This window comes from Protopterus annectens, chromosome 8.part1 (assembly GCF_019279795.1).
Source record: "Protopterus annectens isolate FY-2018-M chromosome 8.part1, PAN1.0, whole genome shotgun sequence".
Lineage (NCBI taxonomy): Eukaryota > Metazoa > Chordata > Ceratodontiformes > Protopteridae > Protopterus > Protopterus annectens.
Window position 1 is genome coordinate 527,323,265 of NC_056742.1, and position 23,490 is coordinate 527,346,754.

Sequence of the window (23,490 nt, forward strand, 5' to 3'; positions counted from 1 at the left end):
ACCCCCATATTCTTTCTCCATTAGTAGCCCATTAGTGACTGCTTTACATCACACTATTCCGTTAGTGATTGCTTTTCATCACAACATTCCCCATTAGAAGCCCAATAGTGATTGCTTTACATCACAATATTCCCCATTAGTGATTGCTTTGCATCACGATATTCCCCATTAGTAGCCCAATAGTGACTGCTTTACATCACAATATTCCCCATTAGTGTTTGCTTTACATCACAATATTCCCCATTAGTAGCTTGTTAGTAACGGATTTGCATCACAATATTCCCCATTAGTGATTGCTTTACATCACATTATACCATGACCCCCCATTAATATTCCAAAACGTGCACGCTGATTGGCCAGCGTGCGTTATCATCGACTTATACTAATGGAAAAAGGTCCGGTCGCCTGGACTTTTTCCATTAGTATAAGTCTTTTTTTTAAAACACTGTCTCGCTATGTTAAAAGAGTTTAACATAGCGACACAGGTTTAGAAAAAGCAACGGAGATCTCCGTTGCTTTTTTTAAAGCTGTCTCGTTATGTTAAACTCCTTTAACATAGTGACACAGTGTGTAAAAAGCAACGGAGATCTTGCTTTCTCCGTTGCTGTTTTTTTAAACCTGTCTCGCTATGTTAAATGGGTTTAACATAGCGAGACAGCTTTAAAATAAGCAACGGAGATCTCTGTTGCTTTTTACTGTTTCGCTATGTTAAATGGGTTTAACATAGCGAGACAGCTTTAAAATAAGCAACGGACACCTCCGTTGCTTATTTTAAAGGTGTCTCGCTATGTTAAACCCATTTAACATAGCGAAACATTAATAAGCAACGGAGATTTTGCTTTCTCCGTTGCTTTTGCCTACAGCTCTGATGTACTGCGTAGGCATGCGCAGTACATCAGAACTGCCACGGATGCCAGACAGCTGCAGAAGGGCAGCAAAGAGGCATTATACAATGCCATTATTTAAGAAAAGTAATTGTTTCTTTTCTTAAATAATGTCATAGTATAATAGCAATAACCCACGCCTGGGTGTGGGTAATGCGGGATTTACCCATGGTTGCCAACCGTGGGTAAATCCTGCATTACCCACACCCAGGCGTGGGTTATTGCTATAATATTCCCTATTAGTAGCCCATTAGTGATTGCTTTACATCACCATATTCCCCATTAGTGATTGCTTACATCACAATATTCCTTATTAGTGATTGCTTTACTTCACAATATTCCCCATTAGTAGCTCATTAGTGATTGCTTTACATCACAATATTCCCCATTAGTGATTGCTTTACATCACAATATTCCCCATTAGTAGTCCATTAGTCATTGCTTTACATCACAATATTCCCCATTAGTGACTGCTTTACATCACAATATTCCCCAGTAGTGATTGCTTTACATCACAATATTCCCCATTAGTGATTGCTTTACATCACAATATTCCAGATTAGTATCCCATTAGTGATTGCTTTACATCACAATATTCCCCATTAGTAGCCTATTAGTGATTGCTTTACATCATGATATTCCCCATTAACAGCCCATTAGTGATTGCTTTACATCAGAATATTCCCCATTAGTGACTACTTTACATCACAATATTCCCCATTAGTAACCCATTAGTAATTGCTTTACATCACAACATTCCCCATTAACAGCCCATTAGTGATTGCTTTACATCACAATATTCCCCATTAGTAGCCCATTAGTGACTGCTTTACATCACAATATTCCCCATTAGTTACTGCTTTACATCACAATATTCCCCATTAGTAGCCCATTAGTGACTGCTTTACATCACAATATTCCCCATTAGTGACTGCTTTACATCACAATATTCCCCATTAGTAGTCCATTAGTGATTGCTTTAAATCACAATATTCACGATTAGTAGCCCATTAGTGATTGCTTTACATCACAATATTCCCCATTAATGACTGCTTTACGTCACAATATTCCCCATTAGTAGCCCATTAGTGACTGCTTTACATCACAATATTCCCCATTAGTGTTTGCTTCACATCACAATATTTACCATTAGTAGCCCATTACTGACTGCTTTACATCACAATTTTCCCCATTAGTGATTGCTTTACATCACAATATTCCCCATTAGTAGCCCATTAGTGACTGCTTTACATCACAATATTCCCCATTAGTAGCCCATTAGTGATTGCTTTACATCACAATATTCCCCATTACTGATTGCTTTACATCACAATATTCCCCATTAGTAGCCCATTAGTGACTGCTTTTGAAATTATTATAGGATTGAGATTCTGCTTGGTGTTATATCTTTATTTATTTATTTTATTTTACATTTTTTAACCAGGATAGTCTGACTGGACTGGATGCATTTACAGCGGAGGCCTGGGGCGAAAAGCTCCACATACATTAACAGAAATACTAGAATTTAATACATAGTAGTAAAAACTGATAATAACACATTGTAACAGCAAAATCCAGCTAATAAGACAGAAATGTAAAACAGGATACAACTCAGCAGTTAAAAAGTCAAAATACATTTTAGCATTGAGAGTCATTACATACATCATGTTAAAATGAAGTAGCTGTATTAAAGAGATAAAAATTGTTGGATATAAAAAAGAAAAACTGTAGCATTTTCAGTAGGCAAGTAATAAGTCCTTTCAACTTTCCACAGAGCGAAAGCAGTGATTTTAGGTTATGCAATGACAAAGCCAGGTGCTTATGAGATGTGATTTTAGAAAGTTTTTGAAGTGTGAGGGGGTGGTGATGGAGGTCAGTGAAGGGGGTAGGTTGTTCCAGTTTCTAGCAATGGTGTGGGAGAATACTGCTTTGCTAGCAGTGCTGTTAGCCCTAGAGATGCATATAAGTGATTTGTCACTAGAGTGGAGTGTGCGATTTGTTACATAGTAGGTAAGTAGTTGACTTAGTGATGGGGTTTTATCAGGATACTTCAGAATGTTATAGGCAATAACCAGTTGGTGGTAATTTAGTAGTTGAGGAAATTCTAACCATTTTAAGTCCCACAGAGCTAGACAATGATGGGATGTGAAGGTGGTGTTGTTAGTAAATTTGGCAATATTATTACAGCATGACTCAATTTGTCAAGGTCAAGTTTTCTGATATGGGTTAGAATTGGTGCTGCATACATTAGTGTGGACAAAAGGTGAGTTTGGGCTAGGGTGATCGTGCTTCATCTGAGAGGAAGTTTTTGTGTCTGTATAGTGAACCCATTTTTTTGTGAACCTTTTTGATGGTTTAAGAGATATGGACATCAAAGAGAAGGTTTTTGTCAATCTCAACACCGAGGAGTTTGGTGTGGGCAGAAGGAGAAATGACAGCACCATTTTTTGGAAGTAATAGAAAAGGAAAGAGGAGTAGATTTTGATTTGTTGGGGGTAAATAAAAGCAATTTAGTTTTATTAGGGTTAAGGATGAGTTGGATTTTTGTGATCCAACTTTCCACAGAGCTAAAGGATTCCTGGGTCTGTTGTTGGAGAATGAAAAGACAGGGGGCTGAGCAGATTAAAGTCGAATCATTTGCATACTCTATGAGTGCGGCATGCTGGGTGGAGGTATGTAGATTGGTAGTGTAGACAGAAGAGAGAAGTGGGCCCAGTACTGAACCTTGTGGTACGCCTATGAAAGCTGAAGTAGAGGAGATAGACAACAATTTGTCCATTGGCAAGGGGCACTATCAGCTAGATAGTTCTGGAACCAGGCAATAGTAGAAGGGGCAAAGGATAGGGATGCTAGCGAATCTAATAGTAGGGAGTGAGAGACCATATCAAATTTGGTAAAAACTCTGTACCCATGAACTACCACATAGGCAGCAATCTACTTAACACCGAATGTGTGATAAGAGACCTTGGGACCCAGGTGGACATTAGTCTCTCCTTTGATAGTCACATCGCCACAGTAGTCAGGAAGTCCTTCTACGTGGCACACCTCATCATAAAAGGGTTCTCATCCAGGAAAAAAGAAGTCATTGTTCCCCTCTGCTCGACACTCATTAGACCCATTATAGAGTGCAACCCCACTTTTGGAATGTACCTCACAAGACATCTGCAGCAGCTGGAAAGGCCACAGAAGTACCTCACAAAGAGGATTACTAGCCTCAAACAAATGCCCTACACTGGCCGCCTTAAAAAACTCCAGCTTTACTCCGTAGCATATCGCCTACTCCGAGGTGATCTCTGCCTAACATATAAAGCTATGTCAAACCCAGAGCTGTTGGACATGCTACACCTAAAGAAATCCCAATCCCTCCAAGCTACATGCTCTAGGGACCTAAACTTTGTCACCACAATAAACAGGACATGCTGGAGGGATAGCTTCCTGTCCCAGAGACTTCCCATACTCTGGAATAGGCTACCCATCTATGTCAAGCAAAGTTCTTCATTAGCACTCTTCAAGAAAAATCTTGATGAGTGGATGGGAAATAGGAAATACACCCCGGGGATCACTTCTGTGTCTCTGCTCGATAGTGGTACAGGAAAATAACTTTCTTGGATGGCGTAAGCCAGGGAACCTTGTTGGCTAGGCTTACGTAGGTCCTTGGGCCAATAGCCTAGTACCTACCTATGAAATGCTTTAGCTAGAAACGCTAGATACAAAAATACATCAGTTGTATAGTTATAGTCATTTCTGTGTTGGTTTACTAGATTGGTAAATGAGAGAAGAGCGGTAGTTGTACTGTGTTGTGTGGTGGAGAGGAGTTTGTGTGTGTTCAGGAAATGCATGACTTGAGAGTGAATACATTTCTCTAGCAGCTTGGAGAGGGGAGACAGAATAGCTATAGAACTGTAATTAGAGAAGTCATAGCAGTCACTGCCTTCTTGAAGAGGAATAATGTAAGACACTTTCCACAGTTGAGGGATGTATGATTCTTTTATGGAGCAGTTTATGAGGATGGAAACGGGGTAGGATAAGGATTCTGTGGCTAGTTTTAGGAAGTTGGCAGGTAGACTATCAGCTGTAAGTGTGGCAGGTTTTAATTTCAGAAGTATTTTTAATTTTGGAGGTGGGAACAGGTGAGAGAGTAAGAGGGGAATGTTATCTACACAAATATCTGGGGTCTGTGGAGGGTTGTTTTCAGACAACTGGCTGGATAGTGCCATTACAGATTCTGCAAAGTGGTGGTTAAATTGAGAGGCTATGTCCATATTGTTATTGGTGGAGTTGGGAGTTGGAGTAGAAGTTTTGCCTGGCTTAAGTAGGGAGTTGATAGCTTGCCAAAACTTTTGAGGATTTTTTGAGTCTTTTGTTTGGACAGTAAGAAAGCAGTTCTGTTTATCAAGTTTAGTTTGTATTTTGGCCTGATTTCTAAGCTGTTGGTAGTTTTGTTTGGCTTGGATGGTGTTATCACTCTTCCAGATTTTCTAGGCCTTACCTCTGGACTTTAGTAGGGCTCTTGTGTCCCTACTTAGCCATGGTGCATAGTTCGTCAACTCTAATTTTCTTGATGGGGGCGACTCTGTTAAGGACATGTGTTAAGGTACTATTAAAGTAGTCAACTGCCTAGTCTAAACCAAGGGAAAGTAGTGACTCCCAGTTACATTGTTTTAGAATAGTGTTTAGATCCTGCGGTTTAGGTTGCGGTCACTTCAGATTTGTCTAAGTTATAGGCTTGGGTATGTTTGTACGTTTGAGCAGTAGGGATGTAGGGGTGTGGTCACTAAGATCATCTGGTAGACAGCCTATCTGGTAGTTTTGCTTAGGGCTATTAACCAGTGTCCAGTCAAGGATGGATTCTTTTTGGGATTTTTTGTCTACTCTCCTGGGTTCTTGAATAAGCTGAGAGAATCTATAGAGATTGATGTGGTTAGTGGGGCTGTTGGAACTGCAGGCCAACCAGTCAGTATTCAGGTCGCCTAGTAGGACTGTTTCATGTGGGAGATTATCTCTAGTCCATTGCAGGATTTCCTCAGTTATAGGAGAAGTATTTCCTGGAGGGATGTAATAGCAGAGAATGTAATTTTTTTTTGTTAATATACAGGACAGAAGCAAGGGTTTTGGCATTATTCAATTTAGGTACAGGGGTTTGAAGAGATTTAAGGTTTAGCGTGTTTTTAAAGAGAATTGCAACTCCACCTCCTTTTCTACCCACTCTGCCCAGTCTTAATATATTATAATCTGGAGGGAGGATCTCTTCATTTTGGGTACTGGGTTTTAACCATGTTTCTGTTATGGTCAGTATGTGAGGAGTGTAGTGAGTTATGAATGCATGCAGGTCAGGTAGTATTTTAGATATACTCCTTGTGTTGATATTAAGAATTAATAGATCAGATATCTGTTTAGATTTGAGTATAGCTTTGAGCGGACCTGGGTTTAGTTGTATATCTCCTGAGAGAAGAAGTCTTTTGTGATAGATATAATGTGTTTGATTGTGTGAGTTAGTTCTATGCTGGATTTAGGTGTTGTTTTTCTAGTATTGCATCTTGGTAAGTAGGCCTTGTGTACATATAGTATTGTGGTATCATCAAATACTGTAAAGGAGATGGAAAAGTTTGTGTGTGTTTTAGTAGATGTGGAAATATGTGTTGCGTGGAATGTAGTGCTGTCTAGTGATATTTAGTGCACGTCATTGGTATTTTAAGCTCAGTTTCCTGATGCAATTATTACCACTATTGAAACGCTGTACACATGGCTTGTAATAGTTGTTACATATGCTACGATTATATTTAACTTACTGTTTTGTGCTTATTTTGCCGTTTAAACTTTTATTTACTATCATTTCATGATACACAGCTCTAGTTTGTAGTTCCAAATGCTCCCACTATCTGAGCGCTGTGCTCGGGGCTTGTAATGGATGTAACAAATGCTATGATTATATTTTCTACTGTTTTGGGGCTTCACGTAGTGTTTTAAACTGTTAATAACTACAATTTAAGGATACACAGCTTTTCTTTAGATCCAAACTCTGCCACTAGCTGAGCGCTGTACACGTGACATGCAATAGCTATATTTGGATGCTACGAGAAAGAAATCCTATGGTTTTGGGCTTGTCTAGCGTTTAAACTGTTAACTACTGCAATTAACTTGCACACTGCCTCAGTTTTTGTCCCAAACGCTGATGCTTTTAATGCGTTGTACTTATGGCTTGTAGTGGATGTACCTAGTCGCTATCACTACACATTCTTTAGGTTAATTTGCTTCTACTTGAAACTGTTCCACCTGTGACGCTAATGCTAATAATATCCTTGCGATGCTCTCTTAGCTTGTAATGTGTTATTGCTTACAATGTTATTACTGCCTTGACTTTTAATAACTTCTGATATTATACAGAGTGATGAATGTTAGGCTGAGTTGTAACATACTGATTACTGTATTTGCTTTAGCATCTGTGACTGCATTATACCTACCCCTACTCTCTAAAGTACTTACACTGTGACTTACTTCTTTTCTCTCTCTTTATATCCTACCAGCACTGTGTTCCAGCTTGTTTCTCCACCAAACACCTGAATAACACCCGCCAGGTCCTTTTGAACATTAGTGCAAACTAGGACATTTACCCTACAACTACAAGTGATACCTTTCCTTGGGAAAGGCTTTGAATGTACGTATTGATACTGTAACTGACATATCAATGTTAACACTTTAGTAGATTCTCAGGTAGCCTATCCAGCAGCCAGATACCCCCCCAGTTCTCCCTTCTTTCTGTATATTACCCACTTACCCTTAATACTCTATCCATATTCCCTCCTAGACCTTCTACCCTAGCAGGTTACCTCTCCCCTGTTATATACTTGCTGACCACTAGGTGGCGTCCCAGTACTTTAACTTTCAGATTCACTAACTTTCCACACTGTCTTTTCTAACCCACCTCTGTATCCTTGCCCCCATTAACTCTGTTCCCAGTTTTTTCTTGGGTTCACCTATATATTACCTCTTACTGTCCAAAGACATCCTTATTATTGTCTTCTCCAGTTTCCTCCTGAATTTCTTCCTTTTAGCCTCCTATTATTGTCTACTTTCTCCTACCTTTAGACCTACCTACAGAGTCTTCCTCCTCACTGATTGTCTTCAGCCTTCTTCTGCTCTCTTGTCTGGCCCCGCTCCGCTCCCCACCCTACCCCCCATATCCCACCCACCCCTAGGGCTACTACATTTATTCCTCCAGTTACTACACCCCCTACTTACTCACACCAAACATACAAAGCTAATCTAGACCACTCCCACCCCTAGTTCTAAGCAAACTAATCTAGACCACGCCCACCCCTACTTCTAAGCAAACCTGCAACTACATTACCATGACTACAACTATCCTCCAGTCACAACTGAAAATACCTATCTCCTTTTTACTATTTTCCTCTCTTATTACTACTTACTTCCTAACCTCCTATGAACACTCCCTAACTGTTTCTCTCTCACTTCCCTCGAAACACACCTGTACACCTGTAACATCCCTATCCCCATCCTTCTTACATACCTCCTCACAATCCATGTACCTTCTTGCCAAATACGATAGGCTACTACACTGCAAACTACTAAAATCTAAAACAAAGAAAATATTCGACGCTTTCCAAAAACTTAGACTAGAAAAATATTTTACATTACTCCTTCTACTACAAGATGGCGACATACACCCCAACCCAGGCCCACAAGATAATAAAACCAAAACACATAGAAACCATACCAAACCCTTCTCTCTCCCATCCTCTAAACCCGCTAACCTACTATCCTTGGCCCATCTCAATATACGTAGCATCTGTAACAAAATTAGTCAACTCCATGCCCTACTAGAAACACACAACTTTGATATCTTATGCTTATCAGAAACCTGGCTAAAGCCTTCAATTAAAGACATTGAAATTACCCCACCTGGTTATAACATTGTTAGACTTGATCGCACCACCAGGAAGGGTGGGGGAGTAGCAATTATATATAAAACAAACCTAAAGCTTACTCTTCTTGACCTTACCCTTACCCAAAGCAACAATGCCGAAATTTTGCTCCAAAATACAAATCAACACTACTAAAGCAATAAACGTCATTTGTGCATATCTCCCCCCAGGAAATAATATCCCCACCTTAGAACAAATTCTAGAACAACTCTCTAATAAACTCCCTCAAGAAACACTATTTCTTGAGGACTTTAACATTGATTGGAAATCATGTAGCAATACTAACCCTACTTCCCATATAAACCTTTATGGTTTCAAACAACTCATTAATAGTCCCACCAGAATCAATAAAAAAAGCAAAAAAGAAACCATCTTAGACTGGATCCTTACTAACTCCCCCCTGCAAACCTACCAAACTGGCATCCTTCCAGATGACCTTAGCGATCACTCCCTCACCTACATCATTAGAGCTAAAACTAACCTAAACTTTCCTACCACTCACAGAACACTATACTCCAAAAAACAATTTAATACCGAACAGTTTCAAACAAAACTTTCACAATACAACTGGACCCCTCTAAAACACCTCACACTCAACAAGGCTGTTGAACACTTCAATTCAGCATTCCTTGCAATCCTAAATCAACATGCCCCAAGTCGCACTATTAGAACAAAGACTAAGACAGCACCCTGGCTAACCTCTAATACTAAGCATAAAATTACACTCAGAAATAAATCTTGGAATAAATGGCGTTCCTCTAGAAACCCAACAGATCATCAAACCTTAGAGAGCTCAGAAACAGTACCAAAAAAGCCATCCTCTCAGATAAAAAGAATTTTTACTTTGAACTTCAGCAATCCACCAAAAAAGAACCAAAAAAGTTCTGGTCTTCTATTAACAATCTAATTACCCCAGGTAAATTAGTTACACCCAACCCACAGGACTCAGACCCTGAAGATCCCTATTTAATAGCCAATAACTTCAATACTTTCTTTACTACTTCCAAATTCTAGCTAACCACCTATCTCCTGACACTTCTCAACTGCTCTTAAGTAGCTTCAATGACTCTCTTCCTCCCCTTCAACTACAACCCATATCCACCTCCTATATACAATCTCTTTTACAAAAACTTAAACCCACTACGCCCTCAGCAGATAAGCTTCCTGCTGAATTCCTGCAAATAGCAGCTAAAGCTATTGCCTACCCTGTCTCTATCCTAATAAACAGATCCATAAAAGAAAGTACTTTCCCAGCAATCTGGAAGATATCATACATCATACTCTTACATAAAGGAGGTAAATCTACTGACCTTTCTAACTTTCGCCCTACAGCACTATTATCTCCTCTAGCTAAAATCATGGAAAAATGTATACACAAACAACTACTTAACCATCTCCTCCTTAACAACCTACTAGCTAACACTCAATATGGATTCAGATCTTCACATAGTACTACCACTGCACTACTTTCTTTTACCAACACTATCAACTGTAACCGTAACAACAACAAACTAACCTCTTCTCTTTTCCTAGACCTATCAAAAGCCTTCAATATGGTAAACCATACACTTCTTCTACACATACTTAAATCCCTTGCCTTGGATTACTCTTCCTTAACCTGGTTTTCATCCTATCTTGAAAACCGACAACAAGCAGTACTCTGGAAAAATTCTCTATCTGCTCTACTACCTATCTCTTTAGGAGTACCTCAAGGATCTATACTAGGTCCACTTTTATTTTCTATCTTTATTAATGATCTCCAATCATCTGTCCAAAACACTACCTGTATACAATATGCAGATGATTCTACCATAATTTGTACAGCTTCCTCTCAAATAGAACTCCAGTCTCTTACACAATCAACCTTTTCAACCGTTGAACAATGGTTCTCAAAAAGATGTCTTCTCCTCAACCCCAAGAAAACTAAACTATTACTTTTTTCACCTACACACAAATCTACTAAACTAAACGTCACTATTACTGCAAGTGATAATTCCCACATTTCCCCCGACTCTACTACAAAACTGCTTGGTGTTACTATTGATAATAATCTTAGCTATGATCATCACATCAATAACACAATAAAAGCAGTTAATAAAAAGATTGGTTCACTGTACAGAATCAAACCCTTCCTTACACCCGAAGCACGGACCACCTTAGCACAATCACATCTTATCTCTACCCTTCTGTATGCTTCCTCTATTTACACTAATCTCTCTAAAGGTAACCTTAGGAAACTGACTACATCTTACCACAACATAGCTCGATTTGCCACTGCATCTCAATATAGAACTCACCACTCTCTAAACTTAAAACAATTACATTGGCTGGAACTTCCTAACAAGCTTATCTATCAACAACTCTTAATAGCACACAAAATTCTATATCAACCAACAAAAACACCAGCTCTTAGCAACCTCTTGACTCCCTGTAATAACCTGAAACAACTACGCTCCTCCGAAAAGCTACAAGTTAACACTACTAGAATTACAAATTGTGCAGGGAACTGCCTTTTCTCCAACTCAGTTGGCAGAATATGGAATAACCTTCCCTCACATATCTCCTCTCTAGCCACTTTTCCTCTCTTTAAGAAACAACTTCTTTTACATCTGAGCAATTTCTGGCTCTGCTCTTGTACCAATCCTGACTAACCTACTTTCATCTTTCTACTATCATATTTCTTTATTCAACACTGCAATCTTTCTCTCTGATCACAAATGACTTAATGATTCTATTGTTACTACTGTTCTCATAAAAAAAAAAAAAAAAAAAAAAAAGATTTTTGTTACAATTAATGTTTTTATAAATATGTATTAAATTTTGAACTATGTAGTACTCCCTCCCTCCCATATTTTGTACTGAAAGTAATCAATGCCTTACTTACTACATAGTTGGTATTATTTGTTTTTTCTTAGATTTGTATTACCTGACCTGGACTAATATCTTTGTATTTTTGCACATTGCCTGTACCATAAGTGTTTATTGTACATGTATTTCTATAACCTTGCTTTAATCTGTGGAGCTTTTCTCCCCGGGCCTCCACTGAAAATGGACATTGATCCAGCTGGACTAGCCTGGTCAACAAATGTAAAATAAAATAAAATAAATAAAATAGTATGTATGGATGTGATGTAGGCTAGTGTTGTGAGGAATAGTGAGAGAGATGTTAGTGTGATATGCATGCTGTCTCTGATTTATGTTTGAGTACTAGGGTATGTGATGATAGAGGTGTAGTGGTGGGTAAAAGGGTGTAATTAGTAGCAATAGTATAGTCAAAAGTAAGTAATATGTATTTTTACCAATTAAAAGTATTTAGCTAAAATCCTTTACTATAGCTACTGTCTTTACCAGTTACCCTTTGCCTTAGCTGCATTAAATATAGTTGGTAACTGGTCAACAAAGTCTTCCATAAACCAAAAAGAAACCAGCCCAGTGTTACCTTATGATCTATATATACATAAATATAAATAAACATACCACAGATGTATTGAAAAATGTAGAGAAAATATAAAAACTATAGCAATGATAGAACACCTGATCTCAGTATGTCCTAGCAAAAGTAATCAACATTTGTCCATGCAGCAGTTCTGCTTAGCATGTGTTTTATTTTCAGAATTAGTTTACAGCAATCAAAAATAAAAATTATAAAAAGCACATACCATGTAGCAATTCTGCTCACCATGGGTATTATATAGAGCCAATGAAAAAAAACATAAATTATATGAAACAACAAAAATATTACTCTAAATTAGCAATATGCATACAGCAATTCAGCTAAACATTCACAAATAAGGTTGCTCCAAACTGAAAATTTGCAAGCAGCAATTCTGCTCTGCATGTATATATATATATATATATATATATATATGTGTGTGTGTGTGTGTGTGTGTGTGTGTGTGTGTGTGTGTGTAAATAGCAATCAAACCAAAAGAAATGTATGAAAGTATATCTGGTGAGTATGAAATAACCAGATACTGATGAAAATATTACATTTGACTCACTTTGATCCCTACTCACACACTTCATTCTAGTTGTGATCAGAATTTCAATAGTAGTGATACCACACTTTGTGACAATGACAACATTTTTATCACAGAAGATACTAGGAAGGATATCAGCAAGCTAAACAACCAGCTTATTCAGCGCTCACATGAAGATAACATTATTCATAACGATCATACATAAAATGCACAACAGATAGTCACTACTCATAATGGACTTAATGTATATAACTATACTGATATGGTTATAGAACAAGAAGTTTTCCATTTAATGAGTAAAGGCATGGAGTTTATACGTACTGTAGGGATCAATTTAGTGGATACTATTAAAGAGATCAAGTTGTACTGTAGGAGACTTAATTTGGCTGTACAATTTGATTCTCTACAAGACAATGAAAACGTCAATCAATTTGTTAAGTTGAAGAAAAAAAGTACATATATATCAGTCAGTAATCAACAAATAAGCAATTATGAACGGATGGTGAACAAAGATATATATTGGTTAAATCATGATATACATAGAAATATAGGTCGAAATTATAGTTACTGTGATAATTTAACATGGAAGGAAAGGAAGTGTTTAAATAATATTATACAGAATAAGGAAATCCGCATTATGAAACCTGATAAAGGGGGCGGAATAGTAATTAGTTATACTTTGGATTACAATAATAAAATTCATAATTTGTTGTATGATTCAGGAAATTATGAAGTTATTTCCTTGAATGAACTTAATATAGGGTATAAAAGAATAGACCTTATTCTGGAAGAATATTAAATTGATAATAGAATAAGTAACGAGATATATACATTTCTTAAAACTGATTACCCCATATTAGCTAAAATAGTAGGTATACCTAAAATACACAAGTCCATGGAGGATCCACCATATAGACCAATCGTTTCCGGATCTAAATCTAAAACATATAACACTGGTGTACTTATTGATACATGGACCAAACATATATATAAAGCCGTACCCCATATTATGAAGGACTCTTGGAGTTTTTTGAATAACCTTACTGTAGATAAATGGAGCCAAGACTACTTTTTTATTACCATAGATGTAGTCGATCTCTATACATGTATACCTAAAGAGACAGGATTAGATTTTTTACCAACAGTCTCAAAAAATATTCAGGATACAGTTGGGACAAAATATGTGTATTAACAGAAATGATGTCTCTTGTTTTTGATTATAATTATATTACCTTTCAAGGAGAGTTCTTTAGGCAGAAAACGGGTGTCGCCATGGGGGCTTCTTGTGCACCAATTTTCACAAATATGGTCATGTTAGAATGGGAAAATTAATTTTTATTCAAGAGTTCATATTACAATCATGTTGTATTCTATGCTAGATATCTGGACGATTTGTTTGCTATATGGAAGGGCTCTGAAGAGATGATAGATGAATTTATTACATTCCTCAATAATACAACAGATTTTTTAAAATTTACTTAAAGTTACAATAAAAAAGCAATAGCATACCTTGACACATATATAAGCAATACGGATACAGGGTGTGCATCACAAATCTATAGGAAACCTACTTTCTCTAATGACTATATACAATATAATAGTAATCATCCACCTTTTATGTTCAAAAATGTAGTCAAAGGACAATGTATAAGGATAGCAAGGATGTCTTCAACTAAGGAAGTTATGGAAGAAGACATCAAGATGTTATATTCTATGTTTAAGATTAGAGGCTATCCAGATAAACTACTTAATGATATCACTCAATATGTTTCCTCACAATGGGGACATCGATACAAACCATTGTTAGGTGTCCAAGAGTCAGTAGGTGATCCTAGTCAAGGCAAGGAAAACAATTTCAACAGAGTATGTATTTTAACATACTCTCCTTATGTACACTATATTAAAGAAATATTATTTAGGCATTGGGATGTTATTTCATCTAACAACCTGGGATTGACACTAGGTAAACAACCAGTTATTGTGTATAAGGTGGCACCTAATCTAAAAAGGATGTTAGAACACACAGATAAGAAAAAGAGCAATTTTATTAAATGTACCAAAGCAAGTAGTAAATGTGGGTCTTGCCACCAATGTTCACACATCAATACTATTGACAAATTCATGCTAAGTGATATTAACCATACTGAAATCAGATGCTTAGGTGGAAACTGTAATAGTAAGCAAATTATATACATTGCCAAATGCATTGTTTGTACCACATTCTATATAGGGAAGATGGAAAGGACGTTAAAGAAACGTATTTATGAACATCTTTATAAAATACGTAAGAAGGATAAAAATAATGCCCTATATAGACATATTGTGGATAAAGGGGACCAACATAGTTTTTTGTTCAGTATTATAGATCAAATCAACCAAGCTACTTATACTGGCAATTGGAAAGCACAATTGGCATTAAAAGAAAGTATATGGCAGATTAGAACTGATGCCACTAGATATCCCGGTCTCAATGACTATATCAGTATTAAACCGTTCCTTGAAGTAGAATGAAGGAGTGTTTTCCTATGTTAGGTTGATTTTGCACACAATGTATATATTATACGTTTACTTATTCATGTATATATATATATATATATATATATATATATATATATAGTTTTATCATGAATTTTTAAAGCATTCACCAATTTATTTTAGGAGATGTTTAATTAGTATTTGTCAAGTACATCATATTTATTGGCAGGTTTTATTATATATATAGTAGGCAGCATTGTTCAATTATTCATATTTTTCAATATTTATATTTTTATACAGTATTTTCACATCATATTTTTATACAGTATTTTTATTAATCATTATTCATTTGGTTATTTACTGATGTTAGTAATGTGATTTTATTCAGTATAAATATGAAGTTCAGTTAGCGATTTTTATATGGTGTTTATAGGGATTCTTGTACTGTCACTTTAAAAGTTTTGGCGCAATTTTTGAAACTAACAAGCAACAGTTACTATATATACTCTGTGTACATATGGATGTATTGTTCTGATGAAGACTGAGTTTGTTCAGTTGAAAGCGCTTAACCTTATTGTTTACATTGCGTTATATGTCTCTCAAGTGGAATAAAGCATATAACTCGTACGAGTTGCGTCCTTTCTAACTTCCAGTATATCCTGTTGATGGTTATATTGTTGAGTTTGCAGAAATGGTGTAAAAGCTGGAAATGTAGCTGCTCCAGGGCCTTTTTGCAAAGACTTCAAGCATAACAGAGGCACTTCTTATAATAATCCTCAATTAAAATGTTCACAATTTAGAAAAAGAGCGATGACATTAAGCTGTAGACCCAATCCCAACCCAATTGTTCATAAAAAAAAAAAAAATCAAAGCTTGAGTTACGGAAGCCTAGAATTAAACTTGCTCAGTCCTATTTGGATTCTTTGTTAAGCTGCTTTTAAAGTTACAAAAACAACTGCAGGCTTGATTTTTCTGCACCCGCTAAGAATAAGGTATTTACCTAGATGCAAGAGGCTTTGCCTTTTGCACAAATTTCTTAATTCCTTTATCTGAAGCTGCAGTACGTTTTGCTGGGGTCCTTCTTGACAAGGACTTGAGTTGCCTCCTCTTCAGGAGAAGTATTAGTGTTCTTTACGGCTGACGGCAAATCTCTTTCAGTTGGCGAGTTACTACCTTTGGGTTTACTGCTGACAAGAGAGGGGAATTTTGTGAAGAAACTAAACAGCGTTTTTTGCTTCGACATGATAGACAGCAAACCCGCATATGTTTGAATGCTCAGTTCGTCGAATGGAGTCTTCACACACACATGTAGCCTTAGCTCACTGGTTTTAATTACGCAATGACACCCTCGCAGCTAGATACAACTACAACATTCGGCAAAAAAGATGTTTAGGTGTTGGCAAAAAGAACTGGATATGAATGAGGTAGCCATCTCATATCTGCACAGACTTGGAAGTGATTAAGGAAGGTACACAGGGCATAAGAAAAATCGTTTTCACTACTAATGCATTTGGCACTGATATTTCACATAAGTGTGTTGTTGGGCCCAGTGGACTTTCCCGGTTAACAAATGTCAATAAATAAATAAAACTGAAAGCTCAGCCATCATCTGCTATTTGTACTAATGCAAACTAAGGGTGGAACTCAGGCTTTATACTCTATATTCAAAGCCAGGACACAAACATAAATACAGCTGGGTAAAATATATTCCAGTGTTCATTTCTGTAATCACCTGTGAAAGGGTTCTGCAATAAGGCAATGTATTTTCTAATGGCAATATGTGGAGCCATTCAGCTTTCTGACTAATGACAGCTGCTCCAGATACAAACACACTGCTACAAACTTACCAAGTTCATTTGCAAGCACTGCATGAAGCTAATTTATGATGGCTAATTTTGTAAATTAGATTGCAAGCAGTAACGCTTCTTGTACAATGTACTTTCTGTGATCGTTTCAGCACACAGAGACTCCAGATTTTAGGACGGAAATGCTAATGGAAGCTTATTAATCCTCTAATAAACCATTTAACCACTTGTCACTGTATTGTTTTCAGTGTTTTGAGAGACACATTTCATTTGTTGCATTTTATTTTACAGGACCCTTTTGATTTAGTCATTGTTTCTTCTCACAGCAGGTCAACATAATCTTGTATAAGCATACATGAACATTTTATACTAATGTATTTCTTCTTGAAGTTGAAACAAAATATTAAAACATGTAAATTACTTTACTGTGGAGCACAAGCTCCAAAACATTACTTGCAATCTCTCAGTGCACAGATGGGGAGCCATTTATGGCAAGATAATCCAGTACTCCTTTCAGGATCCAACTGAAATGGCCCAAGTTCCCTCCCAAATATCACCACCCCCTCAGCAAGTGTCAAAAAGTAAAAAGTCTGAGAAGCACCGACATTAAAAACATACTTTTGCAGTAAAAGAACAAAGACATAACAAAATATCACTTTTCTGGTTTAAAAAAATATAGTAAAGTTTAAAATCAGCAAAACCACCAGTTTGTAATTCTGTAACATGACAGTGAAGGAAAAAAGGAATCCAGACCATAAAGGCTTTTAGTTGAAGACAAAAGATGCCTGAAAACCTAGTCTCCATTTAACAGTGGCAGGTAGAACATTTTAATTAGTGACACCCCACATTTCCCAAATTATTAGCTGTTCTATCATTGTGAAAATGGGACCATCTATACAATGCAGTCTTTTAACATGCAGAAGAAGTTACTGGCTACGTACAGTTACAGTATGATATAAACCACAGAATGCTGTCAAGTTAAGTTCGACTTTGGAATTACAAATATATAATTCATACCAGATTTCTTGTGAGGACTGAGCAGCATGTAACTTCTTCCCCCGCGGTGACTCCAACTGTTCCCGTAACATCTGACATAAACAGTACTTTGTGTTGGAATAGTAATTGTCATATTTTATTGCCTGTAAAACAAAAACATGCATACTTATCAGTAAAGTTTATTTACACGTTAAGCCTAAGCACCAGTCTCATGCAATATTAATAAGGTAACAATTCAAGTAACACGAATTAAGTACAGATGTATGCACGAATACCTGCTGACGTGGTGGTCTTCAAAGACCACTGAAGTAGATTATCTATCAGTCTTTAGTTACCTACCTTATTCACAGCTATGCACGAATACCTGCTGACTTGGTGGTCTTCAAAGACCACTGAAGTAGATTATCAATCAGTCTTTAGTTACCTACCTTATTCACAGCTATGCAAGAATACCTGCTGACTTGGTGGTCTTCAAAGAACACTGAAGTAGATTATCTAGCAGTCTTTAGTTACCTACCTTATTCACAGCTATGCACGAATACCTGCTGACGTGGTGGTCTTCAAAGACCACTGAAGTAGATTATCTAGCAGTCTTTAGTTACCTACCTTATTCACAGCTATGCAAGAATACCTGCTGACGTGGTGGTCTTCAAAGACCACTGAAGTAGATTATCTAGCAGTCTTTAGTTACCTACCTTATTCACAGCTATGCAAGAATACCTGCTGACTTGGTGGTCTTCAAAGACCACTGAAGTAGATTATCTAGCAGTCTTTAGTTACCTACCTTATTCACAGCTATGCAAGAATACCTGCTGACGTGGTGGTCTTCAAAGACCACTGAAGTAGATTATCTATCAGTCTTTAGTTACCTACCTTATTCACAGCTTCCCTTTGTCTGGCTTGGACACCTATGACTACAAGACCTTGGACTGTGTCTAAAACCATATGTGGACTTACAAAACTGATAAACATTTTTTTTGCACTTATTCTATCTATCCCAGTGCTATTTAACATTTCTGTGCTGCATTTATAAATTTGGTTGAAGTTATTAACATTTTTCAGCTTGAACTTATTAAAGAAACACCATTTGTTTGTTACTATACTGCTCTTAGGTCCTCTTAACAGTATTCTGATATTTCCTAACCTCCTCTGATACTACAAAAGCTGTTCTCACTTTGCCAAAGTTCTTCTGAGTTTGCCAAAATATTTCTAAGTTTTGCAAAGTTTTTCTGTGTTTGTAGACGTTCTCCTACATTTGTACACTCTGTATTTGTGAACATTTCTCAAGTTTTATGAACTTATTTCCAAGGTTTCTGATACTGCAGGAGTTCTTCCTTCTGTTGTAAAGAATTTGTTACTGCACTTGAGCTCAAAATCAGTTTGTTTTACATTAAGGTTTCTTTTTTTTGCACTCTGGTGGGAGCAGAGGGTTGATTCAACTCATCCAAGCTGGGAACTGCTGGTGGAAGGCTTATTGTGTGGTTTATTTGATTGGCCTGAGGCCTTAACTGTGTAAAAGTCTTTCATCCTGCTGGCATTTCTGTATTTAGAAACATTTCTCAGGGTTTGTGAACATATTTCCAGGGATTTCCAATATTGTACAAGTTTTGCCTTTTGTTGTAAAGCATTTATTACTACATTTGAGATCAAAACCTGTTTCTTTCACGTTAAGAGGTTTTTTCTGCACTCTGGTGGGAGCAGAGGGCTGATTCAAGTGATATGAGTTGGGAATTGCTGGTGGAAGGCTTACTGTGTGTTTATGTGATTGGTTTATATGATTGATACATTACATTGTAATCCAATGTAACTGCTGTCTGTTTATTTTAACTGTGGAGCTTTTCTCCCCGGGCCTCCGCTGAAAATGGACCTACGTCCAGTCGGACACTCCCGGTTAACAAATATAAATAAATAAATAAATGTGATTGGCCTAAACACTTATCTGAGTAAAAGTCTTTCATCCTGCTGGTATAAAACCTTGCAAATGTGGTTACCCATGCCTTGTATACAAGAAAACCTCTCCAGTTTAAAATCTTCTACAGAAAATTATTTCCATAGACTCCCACTGTTCACAGCTGCCAGTTTGTGCAGAGGGCAATACCACTGCAGGTCACCCTATAGTATACTATTAAACACTTTCTCTTAGACCTTTAAGTGACTCTGCCCTACTCTTTCCCATCTACTAAGGATTTGGTATAATGTCTAGGTGTTTCCCGGTCATCTCTGCTTTTAGCCTGGTGGATATGGGCATCCTGAGGTGGTGTAGTAACTGCTCCATGTTTACTGACAATCATTTAACTTTAAAACAGACAAACACAGTATATGAGAGATGTAGATACATAATGTCATTGGAGGCAAAGCTCTTACACGCACACATGAAAAATGCAAACCAGGTTGTTAAGAGTAACACCCGCAACACTCACTACCAACAATAAAGAACAAATACACAGACTCACATATGTGGAGGTGCTCACTTATAATCTACCTAAATCTCCAAGACCTCCTAAAAGCATCTCTCAGTGATCCTGCACACACACACACACACACACACACACACACACACACACACACACACACACAAAGACAGCACCTCACACAACACGTAACTCTGAAAATCACAGCAGCCTTGTTTCCAAGCCCATAAGGCAACACACCACATTGCCAAATATTCTAGTTATTGGGGATTTCATTGTAAGACATACTGATGTCCTCCTTACCAGGCTGAACAAGAAGAGGATCACAGTGAGCTGTTTTGACTGGAGCCAGGATATGCCAGATTACACGTGCAATTAGGTCTTTAAACTACAAGTACCAGTATGACATGGTCATAGTCCACGTCTGTGTAAATGACCCAAGACATACCTCACTGCACTATATGATGACAGATATGATGGAGCTCTCTGAAAATGTGCCCCAGGTGAGTATGAATCTAGCCTTGAGCAGCATCCTGCCTTCACCAGTGATGATGCCACAGTACTGGCAAAAAATGCTTGACTTCAGCAATTGGCTTAATTTCTGGTGTCACAACAAGGGGGATCCAATATCTGTCAGCCTGCAGAGACATGCTCTACAAACCATGATGCTTTGCTAGTGATGGTTTTAGTTGTCACCACTTGGCTTCCAGATACTGGTAAAAGCTTTATCTATCCCCATAGTGCCTTTTTAGGCTGTGTCAATCTGTTAAACCCTCTAACATAACATCAATCACTTACGACTACCCAAAGGTACTGCTGCTCAATGCATGCAGTTTAAATAAAAAAAAACTGCACTCCCTGGAAGCATTATTTACCCTGGAGAATGCAGACATTATGTGCAGTCATGGAAAAATTATTCAGAGCCACTGAAAGCACCCCAGCTATCAAAGGCTAGAATACCTTTCATACATTTTGATTCCTCTCAACTTAGGATAAAACAATGGGAGGAGGCGTCTCACTGTTCAAAAAAGACAAGTACACTGCTAGACTGCTCCAACAACATGACTCACTTGAGCTGCTTCACACCCAACTAACCAAGGGTGCAACCCAGTTACCATATCCTTGCTAGCTACAGATCCTCTAACATGAGTCTGGAAAACCACACCTCCTACTTAACCCTACTGGAATCTCTTAAAATTGAGCCTAACACCATACTTATGGGTGACTTCAACTACCCCTCCATAAACTGGGAGACCTATATGACCCATAATTCACTTGCTCACAGGTTTTTGGACTTCGCCAATGCAAACAGCCTGGAGCAACTAGTTAGCTCCCCAGCTAGAGGTATAAATATCCTACACCTAGTACTCACAAACATGGGGGTAAGCTGCTTCCTACCGTGTATTAATATAAATTGTGATTATAAAATAAATGGTACTGTATAAAATAAATAGACAAGTCAGTTACACAGCTTATACAAGGATTCACAATAAAACGCTTTTTCAAGTACTAAAATCACACCACAAACAAATCCCATGTTACCACACTGAATTCTTAAAACATGCATTATGTATATGGCATTAGAAAAGGAAATGTTACTAATGCATTAGGGGAAACATTTAGTGATGGGTAACGACCATGTGGGTTTGGCATAATGGTCAAGGTCTTCACCTCATAAACAGAAGGTACAAGGTTTGATTCTGACCTTGAGTTACTGGCTATGCCTAAAATGGCCTTTCAGGGCAGTCAGCCTAGTATTTTCCTATGAATCTACAAGTTCTTTGTTTTACAACTAGTCTGCTTAGTTGCTAAAAAATGATGATATTTCTTAAAGTGTGAAAACACAAAGAATAGACTTACATTGCCTTATTTACTTATTACTAAATATCTGGGAGTGAATAAAACTTGTAGCCTGAAACTAATTTTCAGAGTAAGAAGATTAAATCCTTGATTAGTCGCATGATATTTCTGTATAAATTAATCTGTGTGTGATGTGATCTTAGTCCTTGAGAAAGCATTGCTTTCATGTAAAGGCTTATATATGTATGTATGTGATTTTGTTTTTTATTAAAAGTATATCCATTGTACAGCTGAATCCCTTCTTTATTTTGCATTTATGTTGAAAGTGTTTTCTTTTCTCTGGTTTATCCTCTGCTGTTTGACTAAATAAATGGTCAGAGCACAAAAAAACACACCATTGTTGAAGTGCTGCAGACAACAACAGATAATTTAAACTGTGACTAGTATGTTTCAAGCAAAGTTATAAAAACATATTTTCTTCCCCTCTGATAAAAAAATGGCATCTCTAATAATGATGATGACAATAATAATAATAATACTAACAATAACAATAACAAGAAAACAATAATAATACTACTAATACTAACAATAATAACAATAATACTACTACTAATAATACTAACAATAACAACAATAATAAGAAAACAATAATAATACTAATAATACTAACAATAATAACAATAATACTACTACTAATAATAATACTAACAATAACAATAATAAGAAAACAATAATAATACTACTAATACTAACAATAATAACAATAATACTACTAATAATAATAATACTAACAATAACAACAATAATAAGAAAACAATAATAATACTACTAATAATGTTTGTGTCTTTCGGCTTTTCCCGGTTAGGGGCTGCCACAGCAGAACTCCGGTCCGCTAATGATTGGCAGTTGATTTTTACGTACCGGCTTGCCAGGCCTGACGCACAACCTTCAACGAAGGTACGCCCATTCACGCATGTCTCCACGTAGAAGACGATCTAGCTGAGAATCGAACTGGACAGCGTCTTACTGTGAGGCGACAACGCTACCGCAGCACCACCACCGCGGGTATAATACTACTAACAATAATACTAACAATAATAATAACAATAATAATAAAACAATAATGATACTACTAATACTAACAATAATACTAACAATAATAATAAAACAATAATACTACCAACAATAATACTAAC

General features: G+C 37.0%; 1 protein-coding gene across 3 annotated transcripts in view; it reads right to left on the bottom strand.

Annotated features, from left to right (window-relative positions):
- Positions 1 to 23,490, bottom strand: part of DUS2 (dihydrouridine synthase 2) — a 1,571,638-nt gene that overhangs the window by 370,228 nt on the left and 1,177,920 nt on the right. For all 3 annotated transcript variants that reach the window (XM_044082049.1, XM_044082046.1, XM_044082048.1), the window contains one exon: positions 18,105 to 18,226. In XM_044082049.1, the coding sequence (XP_043937984.1) occupies positions 18,105 to 18,226 (122 nt within the window). The remainder of the gene's footprint in view (positions 1 to 18,104; positions 18,227 to 23,490) is intronic.